The 14,825-nt window shown below is 43.1% G+C and overlaps 1 protein-coding gene across 2 annotated transcripts in view; it reads left to right on the top strand.

Moving 5' to 3' along the window:
* eif5b (eukaryotic translation initiation factor 5B) overlaps positions 1-14,441 on the top strand; it is a 50,700-nt gene extending 36,259 nt beyond the window's left edge. For both annotated transcript variants that reach the window (XM_056301012.1, XM_056301010.1), the window contains exons 19-26: positions 226-387; positions 730-861; positions 6,136-6,267; positions 8,082-8,158; positions 8,541-8,705; positions 8,824-8,962; positions 9,989-10,150; positions 12,651-14,441. In XM_056301012.1, coding sequence (XP_056156987.1) covers positions 226-387; positions 730-861; positions 6,136-6,267; positions 8,082-8,158; positions 8,541-8,705; positions 8,824-8,962; positions 9,989-10,150; positions 12,651-12,758 — 1,077 coding nt within the window. In that variant the 3' untranslated portion in view covers positions 12,759-14,441. The remainder of the gene's footprint in view (positions 1-225; positions 388-729; positions 862-6,135; positions 6,268-8,081; positions 8,159-8,540; positions 8,706-8,823; positions 8,963-9,988; positions 10,151-12,650) is intronic.
* Positions 14,442-14,825: the final 384 nt, after the last annotated feature.

The following is a 14,825-nucleotide window of genomic DNA, read 5'->3' as shown; positions in this document are numbered from 1 at the left end:
AGCGATTGGCCGCTAAATTGGGAGAAATCAGAAATACAATTTTAAAAAAAAATAAACGTGTCCAGATGACTTGATTCAACCTTCTTTGATTTTCTGACTTTGATTATTGAGCATGCATCAAGTCGTCTTAACAGTGTGTGAATGTATGTGTTTATGTGTGTGTGTGTGTGTGTGTGTGTGTGTGTGTATGTATGTGTTTGTGTGTGTGTGTGTGCGCGTGTGCAGGTGAAAGCTCTCCCAGGTATGGGAACTACGATAGATGTTATTCTGATTAACGGATGTCTGCGGGAAGGAGAGACCATCATTGTGCCGGGGGTGGAAGGGCCCATTATCACTCAGATTAGGGGGCTCCTGTTGCCCCCCCCTTTGAAGGAACTCAGGGTGAAGGTGTGAAATTAATCTTTATTTGTGTTTTGTTACCACATTTAACCACTAGGGGGGGCAGTTCTTTGTGTGAGACGGCCTGACCTACCTGTGGCCTGGTTGTATTTTGATAGCACGACTGGACTGTGATAGCAGCTGTTGTTGTGTAGTGATTAGCGCATCAGATGTGTTGAATTAAACTTCATCAGTTGCTCTCATACCACCTGACACAGGTGAAAACTGCCCTCTGCAACAAGCCTAATGCACCACATTCTGCTCTCATGTAATCTACCTGTCTGTGCTCATAACTATCTGAAATGGTATGGACGAACTCATTGGCTGATGGATGGATTGACGTGTGTACAGAACCAATATGAGAAGCACAAGGAAGTGTCGACTTCCCAGGGGGTGAAGATTCTGGGTAAAGACCTGGAAAAGACGCTGGCAGGGCTCCCTCTGCTGGTTGCTCACAGAGAAGACGAGGTTCCTGTACTCAGGGTAGGACAACACACACACACTCTCACACACAAACATGCACATACGGACAGACATACACACAGAGATGTCACAGTAGGGTCACAGTGTGTGTTTGTTTGGGGGGGGGGGTCACGGGGTGTGTGTTTGGCCTCAGGTAGAGTTGGGGCTGATCCAGTATTGGTGTCAGGTGCCAATACTGATGTAATTCACTCATCAGATATCAGACTGGTGTTACGGCCGGTCCAGATTAGTCTGATGTGTTTATGGACTATAAATATATAATAATGCAGTTTTAAGCCCACAGCCAAAATGGTTCATGTAAGTTCAGGTAGTATGAAGTGTTTTGAGGGTTGGGACATGGACACAAGCCCTTCACGTGCGGTAAGCGGAGGATGTGGAAGCTGCTGACCGGGTGGATGGGGGGGGGGGTGATGAGGGAAAAAATTGAAACCCCGTAAAATGTAAACCTGGAGTCTCCTAAACGCCATAGTATTTCGGAGAAAGATAAAATGGCGGTCAAGGACGTAGTAAGTGTATCAGAGGACGTAATCAGAGGGACCCGGTGTGTGTGGAGTTGGTGGTGCTGCTGCATGTGTAACCTCTCCGGGAGCTGCTGCAGCCGAGCCTGGGCAGGAGGTGCAGAGTGATGGGGAGGAGGCGGCAGCAGTGGACCTGCATTTCACCAAGAGCCAGTAGGAGGAGGAGGATGTTATCACTTGTTATCCTCCTCCTGGCTGTCGGTGATAACAAGTGACAGGACAGGACAAGTGAAGAACCACATTTGCAATCTTCTATCACTTCATCCACGTTTTTGTCACACTTTGTTTTGGTTGATGCTTGGAGAATAAAAAGTTCAGACAGCAGATAGACAGGACACAAGGGTGAAGGTTTCAGGGAACAGGGTCAGGCTGCCGGCTAGACAGAAAGTACATCACCAGACACCTCAACACCAGCTCAGTCAGGAGCAACCTGTTTCCACTTGGTGTACTGATCACCACCTAGTCAGTGTGGTCCTTTCCTCCCCCTGACACACAAGTAGAGACACCCATTGCTGCGTGCTTGACTGGCATCTCGGAATTGGATGGCAACACACCACCTGAAGCTCAATCTGGACAAGACAGAGCTGATGTTCCTCCCGAGGAAAGGTTTCCCGCACCGAGACCTGGCCATCACCATGACAACACCGTGGTGACGCCAGCTCGGACTGTGAGGAATCTGGGTGTGATCCTGGACGACCAACTGTCGTTTGCTGCAAACGTTGCATCGGCTGCTCGCTCCTGCAGATTTCTCCTCTATAACATCAGGAGGAGTCGCCCATTCCTCACCGACGAGACGGCACAGGTGCTCATCCAGGCTCTGGTCATCTCCCGGCTGGACTACGGCAACTCCCTCCTTGCTGGTGCCCCGGCGTCGGCCATCAGACCTCTGGAGCTTGTTCAGAAAGCTGTAGCTCGTCTGGTGTTCAACCTCCCTAAGTTCTCCCACACACCTCCCATTCTCATGTCCCTACACTGGCTCCCAGGAGCTGCTCCCATCCAGTTTAATACTCTGGTGCTAGCCTACAGGGCAGTGAAAGGAACAGCTCCTTCCTATCTCCAGGCCATGATCAAGCCCTCCACCCCCACCCCACCACTTGGCTCTGCTGCCTCGGGACGCCTGGTTGCCCCGTCGCTCAGAGGCCCCTGCTGCCGATCGACCCGGTCCCGGCTCGGTTCTGTCCTGGCCCACAGTGGTGGAATGAACTCCCCACTGATGTCAGGACAGCGGAGTTTCTGCCCATCTTTCAGCGCAGGTTGAAAACTCACCTCTTCAATAACTACTACCCTGTTACTTGTTCTTACCTCTGGTACCTCTTCTACTTTAGCACTGGTTTTGCTCTTAGATGCTTGTTTAGATGCACTTGTGACCTCTGATGACTAGTAGTTCTCTTGATCTCCTGCGTTACATGATGCTCTTATTGTAAGTCGCAGTGGATAAAAGCGTCGGCTAAATGACTGGAATGTCATGTCATGTAATGTTTATGTCCCTCACCAACAAAACATATCACGTTTCCTGGCATTTTCATGGGAAATGACTAATATATAAATATAAATATAGGTCTTCTTTTTAAATCGAGTTATTTTGGGTAATTTGCAGAGGGAAAAGCACAGTTTGCCCCTTTAAGTAAATTAACATGTTAAATGAGTTGTATGTGATGCCTACTTAACAGAGTTGTGACCAAGTCACTGTTATGCAAGTCATAAGTAAGTCTCAAGTCTTAACCTTTGAGTCTCAAGTCAAGTCCCAAGTCATGAAGGGCAAGTCTCAAGTCAAGTCCCAAGTCACCGAGCTCAGGTCAAGTCAAGTCACAAGACCCTAATTTCAGGTGTCAAGTCATCAAGTCTCAAATGCAGGGTGTTTTATTCCAATTTAACACATTTTTTTTAAATTCAGGTAGTATTAAATTGTTTCAGTACAATAGTACATAAATAAACCACAGATAATGTTAGAAATAATTGTTATTTAATTGTGTTAAAATTTGGACAACAGTTGGATTTTGTTTTACATCTAAGAAATAATAAAAGGCACACTCTAAATCACAAATGAGCGCACAACTGTTAATAACAATACAAAACATATTGATCATTCCAATACACAATAAACAAACACTCTCTCTGCTTGTCTAGTTCGACCTACAATTCATTGCACTTGCAAAATATCAGGTTGGCTAGGACTTTATCGCCTCCCTCCAAAGCCACTCCTCCAAAACACGCAAACACGCACTGCCTGACTAGCCTACTGCTGCAGGGAGATAGGTGGACAGGCAGGTAGGCCATCCAATCATTTTAACCGGACACCTTAAAATGATTGGATGGGTTTATTACGGTCCTGCGACTTCCATAGATTACTCTTTTTATTTTTTTAATTTAGTGTCAGAGCATTTTATTTATTGATTGCTGTCGGGATGTAAAGAGAATTGCAAAAAATACAACAAAAAGTGCTTCTGAAAAAAATCGCCTTCCCTGCCTTTTAATTATTTGACTCCCTAGATTAGTGGAATCAGGGGTGCTGTTGGTGTAATTCAATAAATACATGGGCTGTGTGTGACGAAAGGCACACCCTACTTATGTATGCTTATTAAGTACCGATGTACGTGACGATGTGTACTTAATAAGCGTACATTAAAATATATAGGGGTGCGTTTTTGGTCACAGCCATGGAGGTTTGAGAACCACTGGACTAGACACAAGGGAGTATTTCACAAAGCTGGCTAACTGAGTATGATGCCTGACATCTGCGCAAAGTAAACCCTGGAAACCCTTCAGATCGGGAACATGGATTGGAGTAAAAAGAGCTGTTCCGGGGTTCACTCTGCGCAGAAGTGAGGCTTGCTTAGTTAGCCAGCTTTGTGAAATAACCTACTACCCCATGGCTCTCATCTGAGCCCATGCTTAGTAGGCTATGTTTCATATTGGGTGCAGTGCACGGTGTGTCATGCTCGGAGCATTATTTCAATTGCCATTGTGCCATACAAAAAGTGTTGTAATATAGGAAATTATAGGTATTAATTTTTTGTTTCATGAAACAAGTAAATGTATTTATAAATGTTTATAAATCAATGGAGAAAAATCTTTCCAAAGACAGTATATAACTAGATTAATTTGAATCATGGAGATACTTTAATATTTTTTATTTATTTGTTTATTTGACAGGGACAATGCACAATAAATACATTGCACCAGAATTAGCTATAAGCTAATTTGCATCTGTAGTCCCTCGGCAGGAGTCGTCGGTAGCACATAATTCGGAGCATCAAGTCTAAATGCTCAAGTAAAAACAGTGTAAACATAATCCCGACTGAATACCACTAGTTCAGTGCCCGTTCGGAATGGGCTGATTTTCTCGAGAACCGCATTATATTATGCATATTTAAAACTACATCATGTTGTATTATAGTATATTATAGTATATTATATCATATTGTATTATAGTATGATACGTGGAACCATGCACTGAAACAGAGTTTGATAGGCTAATTATCAGGGGGCAGCAGGGGGTATGCTAATTCATTCCGGTGACCGCTACATCGGCCAGACATGGATGGTTGGCCCGCTGGGCCAGCAGAACTGAGTACTCGCTGCTAGGTGTTCTGAAACAGAACAGTACGTTCCGTTGTGTTGCTGAGAAGAGATTGGGACGGTGTTCGGGCGATACAGCCTGGCTGGCGTATTGCTAACGAGCAGATTGGGTCTGTGTGTGTGTCTGACCACTCACACGCTACTGTACCTGTAGCCTAGCTAGCTAGCTAGCTAGCTAGCTAACTTACTTCTCTTTGTGGCTTTTCAGATGACGCACAAAGTTTGACGTTGTTGAAATCCCATCTGATAATTTCGCTGCACATGTTTTACCAACGGCAGTCCTTTTCTTCCCAACAACTTCCAAGTTCTTACAGCCGCAAATCCTTATTTCTGGAATCGTTCCAGCAGCCGCCGCTGCGCCTGCCATGATTGCAGACTCTCCGCGCTCATGTTCAGCAGAGCTGGCGTTAGTTTTTGAGTAGCATGATGGTACCTCCAATTAGATTTGAGTATTTTTGTTTTCCCGCCCATCTAAACATTTGATTGGCCCTACGTGATGCCTGCGCGTAGGTAATTGTGTGCGCGCTGGAAATGAAGAATGATTACAAAATAAAATAAATAAAATACGAGAGAGGTGCATCCCGCATAAACATTGAGAAAACACTCAAACAATTCTCTCGAGTCACCCAGCTCAAGTCCAAGTCCAAGTCATAGATGTCAAGTCTCAAGTCAAGTCTCAAGTAATTTTCATTTTGGCAAGTCAAGTCATAAGATTTGTGACTCGAGTTGCACTCGAGTCCAAGTCATGTGACTCGAGTCCACAACTCTGCTGCTCAGATACATTGCTCTGGAATACATTTAAATGTCAATGCATTTTTGTATATTTTTTGCTCTTTTAATAAGTACTGTATGGTTTAGTACAGCCTCATGTAACCTTACACATAACAACAACAATAATAATTATAATAATATTCAAAAAAAACATTCAGGTGTTGGAATCAGATCAGAAGTGAAGAACAGTGGCTCAGTGCATCCCTATCCTCGGGTGTTGAACTCAGTTGTGTGTTTACAGGATGTGTAGGGTGCATCTCCAGCCTCGGGTGTTGAACTCAGTTGTGTGTTTACAGGATGTGTAGGGTGCATCTCCAGCCTCGGGTGTTGAACTCAGTTGTGTGTTTACAGGATGTGTAGGATGCATCTCCAGCCTCGGTTGTTGAACTCAGTTGTGTGTTTACAGGATGAATTGATCCGGGAGTTGAAACAGACTTTGAGCTCCATAAAGTTGGAGGAGAAAGGAGTTTATGTCCAGGCCTCCACCCTGGGCTCTCTGGAGGCCCTGCTGGAGTTCCTCCGCACCTCCAAAGTTCCCGTGAGTCCTCTACCATCCACCCATCCATCCATCCATCCATCCATCCATCCATCCATCTATCCATCATCCATCTATCCATCGATCTATCTATCATCTTTCCATCCATCCAACATCCATCCATCTATCTATCTATCTATCTATCTATCTATCTATCTATCTATCTATCTATCTATCTATCTATCTATCTATCTATCTATCTATCTATCTATCTATCTATCCATCCATCCATCCGTCTATCCATCCACATCCATCTATCTATCTATCAATCAATCTATCCATCCATCTCTATCTATCTATCCATCCATCCATCCGTCTATCCATCCACATCCATCTATCTATCTAGCTATCCATCCACATCCATCTATCTATCTATCAATCAATCTATCCATCCATCCATCTCTATCTATCTATCCATCCATCCATCTATCCATCCACATCCATCTATCTATCTAGCTATCCATCCACATCCATCTATCTATCTATCAATCAATCTATCCATCCATCTCTATCCACTCATTCATCCATCATCTATCTATCCATCCATCTATCCACATCCTTCTCTATCTATCCATCCATCCATCATCTATCTATCTATACATACATACACACACACACACACACACATATATATGTATGTACAGGCCTGTGTCGTGCGTGGTGCACTCATCAGCTGCTGATGTGATTCAACAAAGAATCATACAGTTACGTTGCCCAGTGTCATGCCCCTAATTTCAGTTGGACAGCAACCAGTCAGATGGGGAAACATTTAACCTATAACAACCAATGGGGTAGGTACTTGTGATGCACAGCAATCAATGGAGGGGTAGAAAACGCTGGGTACGTAAACTGTATGATTCTTTGTTGAACCACATTAGCAGCTAATGAGTGTGCGACACACGAAACAGGCCGGTACTGCTATGTATTAAAATCTTTTTTTCCTCTATCTGTATTGATTTTATATATATATATATATATATATATATATATATATATATATATATATATATATATATATATATAGATGTAGGAAAATTTTTTTATACATTGCCAGTACAAGCTTGTTTTGTGCGTCACGCACTCATTAGCAGCTGATGAGTGCGCGACGCACAAAACAAGCTTGTACTGCTGTATTAAAAAAAAAATTCTACATCTGTATTGATATTCTGCTCCTCATTAGTTGAGCACTCTTACCAACACCATTGACGGTTTCCAGGAAAAAAAGAAAAATGCTACAAACACATACACACATATATATAGATATATGTAGATATATATAGATATAGCGATATAAAGATATATAGATATAAATGTGTGTGTGTGTATATATATAGAGAGAGAGAGAGAGAGAGAGAGAGATGTATATGTATATATAGAGAGAAATAGAGAGTGACTGAGATAGATAGCATATATAGATATATATGTATGTCTGTGTGTATATATATATATATATATAGAGAGAGAGAGAGAGAGAGAGAGAGATAACACAGTGGTTGGTGTCATGTTTGTGTAAAACAGGAGTCCAGCTGTCAGTTTGACTTGTCAGAGAACAGAATTATCATCACCAGATGTGCTCTTGATATTTAAAGGTAGCATCAAGCAACAACAGCTTAAAAACAGAATTTTTAACATTGATAAATATAAATGATTATATTGTTATGTTTTTATTATTATATCAGTGTTTGTCAGTTACCTGGTTGAACGAGATCTGAAAGTTGTTAGTTGGTCCATCAGTGACCTGTTCGTGCTCATAATCTGTCTTCCTGTCTCATGGTCTCTCTTCCTGTCCCATGATCTGTCTTCCTGTGTGTCTGCAGTATGCTGGTATCAACATCGGGCCGGTCCACAAGAAAGATGTTATGAAAGCTTCCACCATGCTGGAGCATGACCCACAGTGAGTGGTCTTCACTGCTGTACTGTGTTGGTGAAGGTCTTCTGCCAGCTTGTTCTGTCATGTCTGCTGCCTAGACACAACACCTTCACTTCTTCTTCACACTCAGTACGACCTGCCTACTTCTTCCTCATCTGGCTGCTATGATGAAGATGGAAAACTATGCACCCTGTCATTTGTCCTACCAGACACCAAGCCTCCACATCACACACAGGATGTGGATGCTTATCTGCAGGATGTGGTGTTCATGGATTAGCTATCATCTTGAATACACCAGAGATGAAAGACTCAGAGAGGAGATTTGGTTGACTGTAGATCTTCAGGTTGGTAACTAAAGTTGTTGCTCTCTCCACCAGGTTACTAAAGTTGTCACTCTCCCCACAAGGTATGCAGTGATCCTGGCGTTTGATGTGAAGGTGGAGCGAGACAGCCAGGAGATGGCTGACAGTCTGGGTGTACGAATCTTCTCTGCTGAAATCATCTATCACCTGTTTGATGCTTTCACCAAGTACAGAGAAGACTACAAGAAGGCCAAACAGGAGGAGTTCAAGTATGCAAACACACACACACACAAACACACACGTGTTGATCATGTCCAATATATTTACTGAAACTGAACAGGAAACTGTTGATGTAATTCTGTGTCTGTGTGTGTGTGTGTGCATCAGACATGTTGCAGTGTTTCCAGTCAAGCTGAAGATCTTGCCTCAGTTCATCTTTAACTCCAGAGACCCTATCGTGATGGGGGTGTCTGTGGAGGCTGGGGTGCTTCACCAGGGTACCCCGCTCTGTGTCCCCAGCAAAGGAGTAAGTCTGTCCGCCTGACTGTGACAGGTAGTGATGCACTGGTCAGAGTTTTTTAATACCCACACCCAACCGACCTGTTATGAGAGCTAATCCTCACTGCCCGACCCGTTAAATATGCATAAATTAACCACCCTAACCCTACCTGCCCCGCACACCTCCAAACTGAGCGCAGGCTACAGCAAAGTGAGCAGTGTTGCACTATTTCATTGTCGGTTGTTTGGCCAACATAATACACTGATTGCAAGGCGTAGCCTGTTGCATCGTAGCCTGATGTCGTCTACTCTAGGCTGCTAAATAAACTGACGACTTGTTCCACACACTGTTCTTTATTGTTGAATAGCAGCAAAACAAGGAGCCCTTCATTAAACACATGAACTTTTGGCGTCCGGGTGGCATGGCAGTCTATTCGGTTGCTTAACAACACGGGGATCGCCAGTTCGAATCCCCGTGTTACCTCTGTCTTGGTGGGGCGTCCCTACAGACACAATTGGCCGTGTCTGCTGGTGGGAAACCAGATGTGGGTATGTGTCCTGGTCGCTGCACTAGCGCCTCCTCTGGTTGGTCGGGGTGCCTATTCAGGGAGGAGGGGGAACTGGGGGAATAGCATGATCCTCCCAAGTGCTACATCCCCCTGGTAAAACTCCTCACTGTCAGGTGAAAAAAAGCAGCTGGTGACGTGGAGTCACCAGCCGCTTACACCAAAGATGTAGCCCACTGGTGCGGGAGCCTCTCTACACACCCTGGGACTCTGCGTTGTGTTTCTTTGTGTGTAGTGGGGTATTGTGCAGAGGGAAGCCCATCCCAGGAGAGAGGAGGCATGTGGTAGTCTGCAGCCCTCCCTGGATCGGCAGAGGGGGTGGAGCAGCGACCGGGACGGCTCGGAAGAGTGGTGTAATTGGCCGGGTACAATTGGGGAGAAAAGGGGGGGGGGGTTTAAAAAAAACAGAAAATCTGATATTGATGTGAGATTATCAAAAATATTATCTACATGATGTGTGTCTGTGTCTTCTGTATGTGCCCTCTCAGTTTGTAGACATTGGCATAGCGACGAGTATTGAGGTGAACCATAAGACGGTAGAGTCTGCTAAGAAGGGACAGGAGATCTGTGTAAAGATTGAGCCCATCCCAGGAGAGTCACCCAAGATGTACGGACGCCATTTTGAGGCCACAGACATAATTGTCAGCAAGGTAGACTTCAACAGTATGACCCAAACTCAGCAGTCACACCACTGCTGTGCTGCTTAAAGCGTCAGTGTTTGACTTCCGTAAGCTGTTCTATTGAAGAATATTGCTTAGGTATGTTTGGCTTGACTGGGCCAGCCCTAAATGGCCATTCACCCAACCTGTTTCCAGATTCACTTCTAATCTTATTGTTGTACTCAGTTCAAATCTGGAATCAGTTTAGAAGATCCTTCTCCCTGAGGGGCCTATTGCAGGCTGCACCAGCTGCAAAAAGCCACGTATTGGTCCCATCAGTGATGGATGAGGCTTTTAAAACATGGTGCAGAAGAGATATGGTCTCACTGTCTGATCTCTATGTTGACCACAGTTTTACCTCCTTCGAACAGTTAGTGCAGAAACGTAACACTCCCAGATCACACGGTTATAGATCACACGGTTATTGATCAATCACACTGTTATAGATCACACTTTAATAGATCACTGCTATAAATCACGCTGTTATAGATCACACTTTTATAGATCACTGTTATAGATCACACTTTTGTAGATATAGATCTTGCACACTTATAGATCACACTGTTATAGATCACACTTCTATAGATCACACTTTTATATATCACTTATAGATCACACTGTTGTAGATCACACTTCTATAGATCATTGTTATAGATCTCACTTTTGTAGATATACACTACCGTTCAAAAGTTTGGGATCACCCAAACAATTTCGTGTTTTCCATGAAAAGTCACACTTATTCACCACCATATGTTGTGAAATGAATCGAAAATAGAGTCAAGACATTGACAAGGTTAGAAATAATGATTTTTATTTGAAATAAGATTTTTTTTACATCAAACTTTGCTTTCGTTAAAGAATCCTCCATTTGCAGCAATTACAGCATTGCAGACCTTTGGCATTCTAGCTGTTAATTTGTTGAGGTAATCTGGAGAAATTGCACCCCACGCTTCCAGAAGCAGCTCCCACAAGTTGGATTGGTTGGATGGGCACTTCTTTGAGCAGATTGAGTTTCTGGAGCATCACATTTGTGGGGTCAATTAAACGCTCAAAATGGCCAGAAAAAGAGAACTTTCATCTGAAACTCGACAGTCTATTCTTGTTCTTAGAAATGAAGGCTATTCCATGCGAGAAATTGCTAAGAAATTGAAGATTTCCTACACCGGTGTGTACTACTCCCTTCAGAGGACAGCACAAACAGGCTCTAACAGGTACTATTTAATGAAGATGCCAGTTGGGGACCTGTGAGGCGTCTGTTTCTCAAACTAGAGACTCTAATGTACTTATCTTCTTGCTCAGTTGTGCAACGCGGCCTCCCACTTCTTTTTCTACTCTGGTTAGAGCCTGTTTGTGCTGTCCTCTGAAGGGAGTAGTACACACCGGTGTAGGAAATCTTCAATTTCTTAGCAATTTCTCGCATGGAATAGCCTTCATTTCTAAGAACAAGAATAGACTGTCGATTTTCAGATGAAAGTTCTCTTTTTCTGGCCATTTTGAGTGTTTAATTGACCCCACAAATGTGATGCCCTAGAAACTCAATCTGCTCAAAGAAGTGCCCATCCAACCAATCCAACTTGTGGGAGCTGCTTCTGGAAGCGTGGGGTGCAATTTCTCCAGATTACCTCAACAAATTAACAGCTAGAATGCCAAAGGTCTGCAATGCTGTAATTGCTGCAAATGGAGGATTCTTTGACGAAAGCAAAGTTTGATGTAAAAAAATCTTATTTCAAATACAAATCATTATTTCTAACCTTGTCAATGTCTTGACTCTATTTTCTATTCATTTCACAACATATGGTGGTGAATAAGTGTGACTTTTCATGGAAAACACAAAATTGTTTGGGTGATCCCAAACTTTTGAACGGTAGTGTAGATCTCACACACTTATAGATCACACTGTTATAGATCACTGTTGTAGATCACATGTCTATAGATCACACTTCTGTAGATCACACTGGCATAGATCACACTGATATAGATCACACTTTTATAGACCACACTGATATAGATCACACTGTTATAGATCACACTTCTAGAGATCACATGTTTATAGATCCCACTGTTATAGATCACACTTCTATAGACCACAGTTATAGATTGCACTTCTATAGATCACACTTTTATATATCACTTATAGATCACACTGTTGTAGATCACACTTTTAGAGATCACATGTTTATAGATCACACTGTTATAGATCACACTTCTGTAGATAAAAATGTTATAGGTCACACTGTTAAAGATCAGACTTATATAGATCACACTTCTATAGATCACACTGTTATAGGTCACAGTAATAGATCACACTTCTATAGATCACATGTTTATAGATTACACATCTATAGATCACACTTTTATAGATCACACTTATAGGTCACACTGTTATAGATCACATTGTTATAGGTACTCGGCCGGATACAGTTGGGAGGAAGGGGGGGGGGGGTGAGTTACAGTTCGGAGTCTCAAGGGTGTGTGTGTGTGTGTGTTTCAGATCACAAGGGCATCTATTGATGCACTAAAGAACTGGTTCAGAGACGAGATGCAGAAATCAGACTGGCAGCTCATCATGGAGTTAAAGAAGACCTTTGAGATCATCTGAGGGACCCCCCACACACACACACAAACCCACGCACACACACACACACACACACACACTCGAGGACATTCACAGTCACATACCCACAAAAGAGATTCTGATCATGTGACATCTCTTCAACAGAAATACCTGTAAAGACGCACACAAACACACAAAATACACACAGGAACATACTTTATAAGAAGTGGGACAGCCTTGCAGCAGTGCCGATGCCCTGCAGGGGGCAAAATGACAGATGACTACAGGATACCAAGAAAAAAGGAGTGTTTTTCTGTGAGAAACAGAACTGAGTTTTTCCACTGTTGTAAACAGTGACTGTTTATACAACACACACACACACACAAACACTCTGATCCAATGTGCCTGTTCTTTAAATTGATGTATCCCCTTTTTCTTCTTCTCTGCTGTTATTTGTGGCTGCCCCAGGTCCCCTCACCTCCCACCCCTACATACAAATACAATGATACCCCCAGCCAGGCTGGTTCTGTCACTGGATACTAACCCAGTATTGACAAAAGCAATGAGCACCAGCCAAACACCACTTCCTGGTGGACTGCGGCTGCTGACTAATTGTAGTTAACAGCCAGCTGACCAGGTAACCAGCCATCACCTAGACGTCCTGCTCCGTCTGGCTGGCTGGTGAATGGGAACAGTGGTGAGTTTTACAATCAGCTGTACAACAGAATCAGTGGTAGAACAGCTTGTCATTATCATTACAGCATCTGGTCCTGGGTGCTTCGCTCTGCTGTTCATTGGCTGACCGTGGAAGAGGAACGCTTGTCAGCGTCAGGGCTCCCTCTGCTGGACGGGAGGTCTGGAAAGGCTCTGCTGTGTTGTGTATGACACCCTTCAGAATATGGACCTTTCAAAAGGGACATTCCACCATAATGTCTTACAGGTTTGTCACTGACAGACAGTGCATGCATCTGCTTTTTGAAGAGTTTTTTCCAGCTGATGTCGTGACCTCCAGGTCAGGTTAAGGGGTTGGACTGAGGCGGAGGATTGCACATTGGATTAATAGACAACAGGATTCATCTTCCTCTAATCAATGTTCATTTTTCATTTTTCCTTAAACCCATATTTACCAGAGGTACAGTAACATCTTTTAGCCACCTCAGAGAAATATGATGTTAGATTTCCATTGTTCCCATTATTCCCATTAGTCCCATTGTTCCCATTGTTCCTGGAAATTCAGAATCAAAAACAGTTGAGGCAACTTTTACTGTAAATCATTAGAAGAAATGTTGGCTGAATTCCCCTTTCAGCAGCTGCCAGCATCCCGCTGGGACCCTTTCACTGTCGACAAAACATGAGGAAGAAATATTCTAGATCACTAAGGGTTAAAGGTCATATTCTCTGGGGGTCAGCCTGGGACAGCCCCACACAAGCACCAAAACAGAGATGTTAACCAGTACTTACAATCTTCAGACTTCAGACTTCCTTGTGAAATATTTGCAATGCAAATAAAAAAAAAATAGAAATTAAAATCTGTTCTAAAAAAGTAACATGTTGTGTTCATGTTGGTGGGATTTGTCTTGTTTCAGAGCGATGTCATGAACTGCTAGTTGAAACTGAGTGGGTTGTGTTACTGAGTTGACTTAATGTTGTATCAATGGTACTGACGGGTTTCATTTAGAATATTTACTTCATCAGGAATCCAGATTCATAATTGTTGCTCAAAGTAAAACACAGATTTATCATTAGATGACCGTCTGTTACTGTTTTTATTGTATTTTTTGCATTAAGACTAAGCTTATGGTCTGCAATGAGAAAAATGAAAATCTACAAAACCCTTCTAAGATTTGGGGCAACAAAGTGAGGGAAAACCCTATTTTACAAGCAGTAAACTATAAGCACTTATCCATCCATTCATTAGCCAAGCCACTTACTATCCATCCATTACTCAAGCCGCTTACTATCCATCCATTATCCAAGCCGCTTACTATCCATCCATTATCCAAGCCGCTTACTATCCATTCATTATCCAAGCCACGTACTATCTATACATTATCCAAGCCGCTTACTGTCCATTCATTATCCAAGCCGCTTACTGTCCATCCATTATCAAAG

Source organism: Lampris incognitus, chromosome 21 (assembly GCF_029633865.1).
Source record: "Lampris incognitus isolate fLamInc1 chromosome 21, fLamInc1.hap2, whole genome shotgun sequence".
In the NCBI taxonomy this organism is placed as follows: Eukaryota; Metazoa; Chordata; class Actinopteri; order Lampriformes; family Lampridae; genus Lampris; species Lampris incognitus.
Note: the sequence above shows the minus strand (reverse complement) of the source record. Positions and strands in the feature narration are given on the sequence as shown.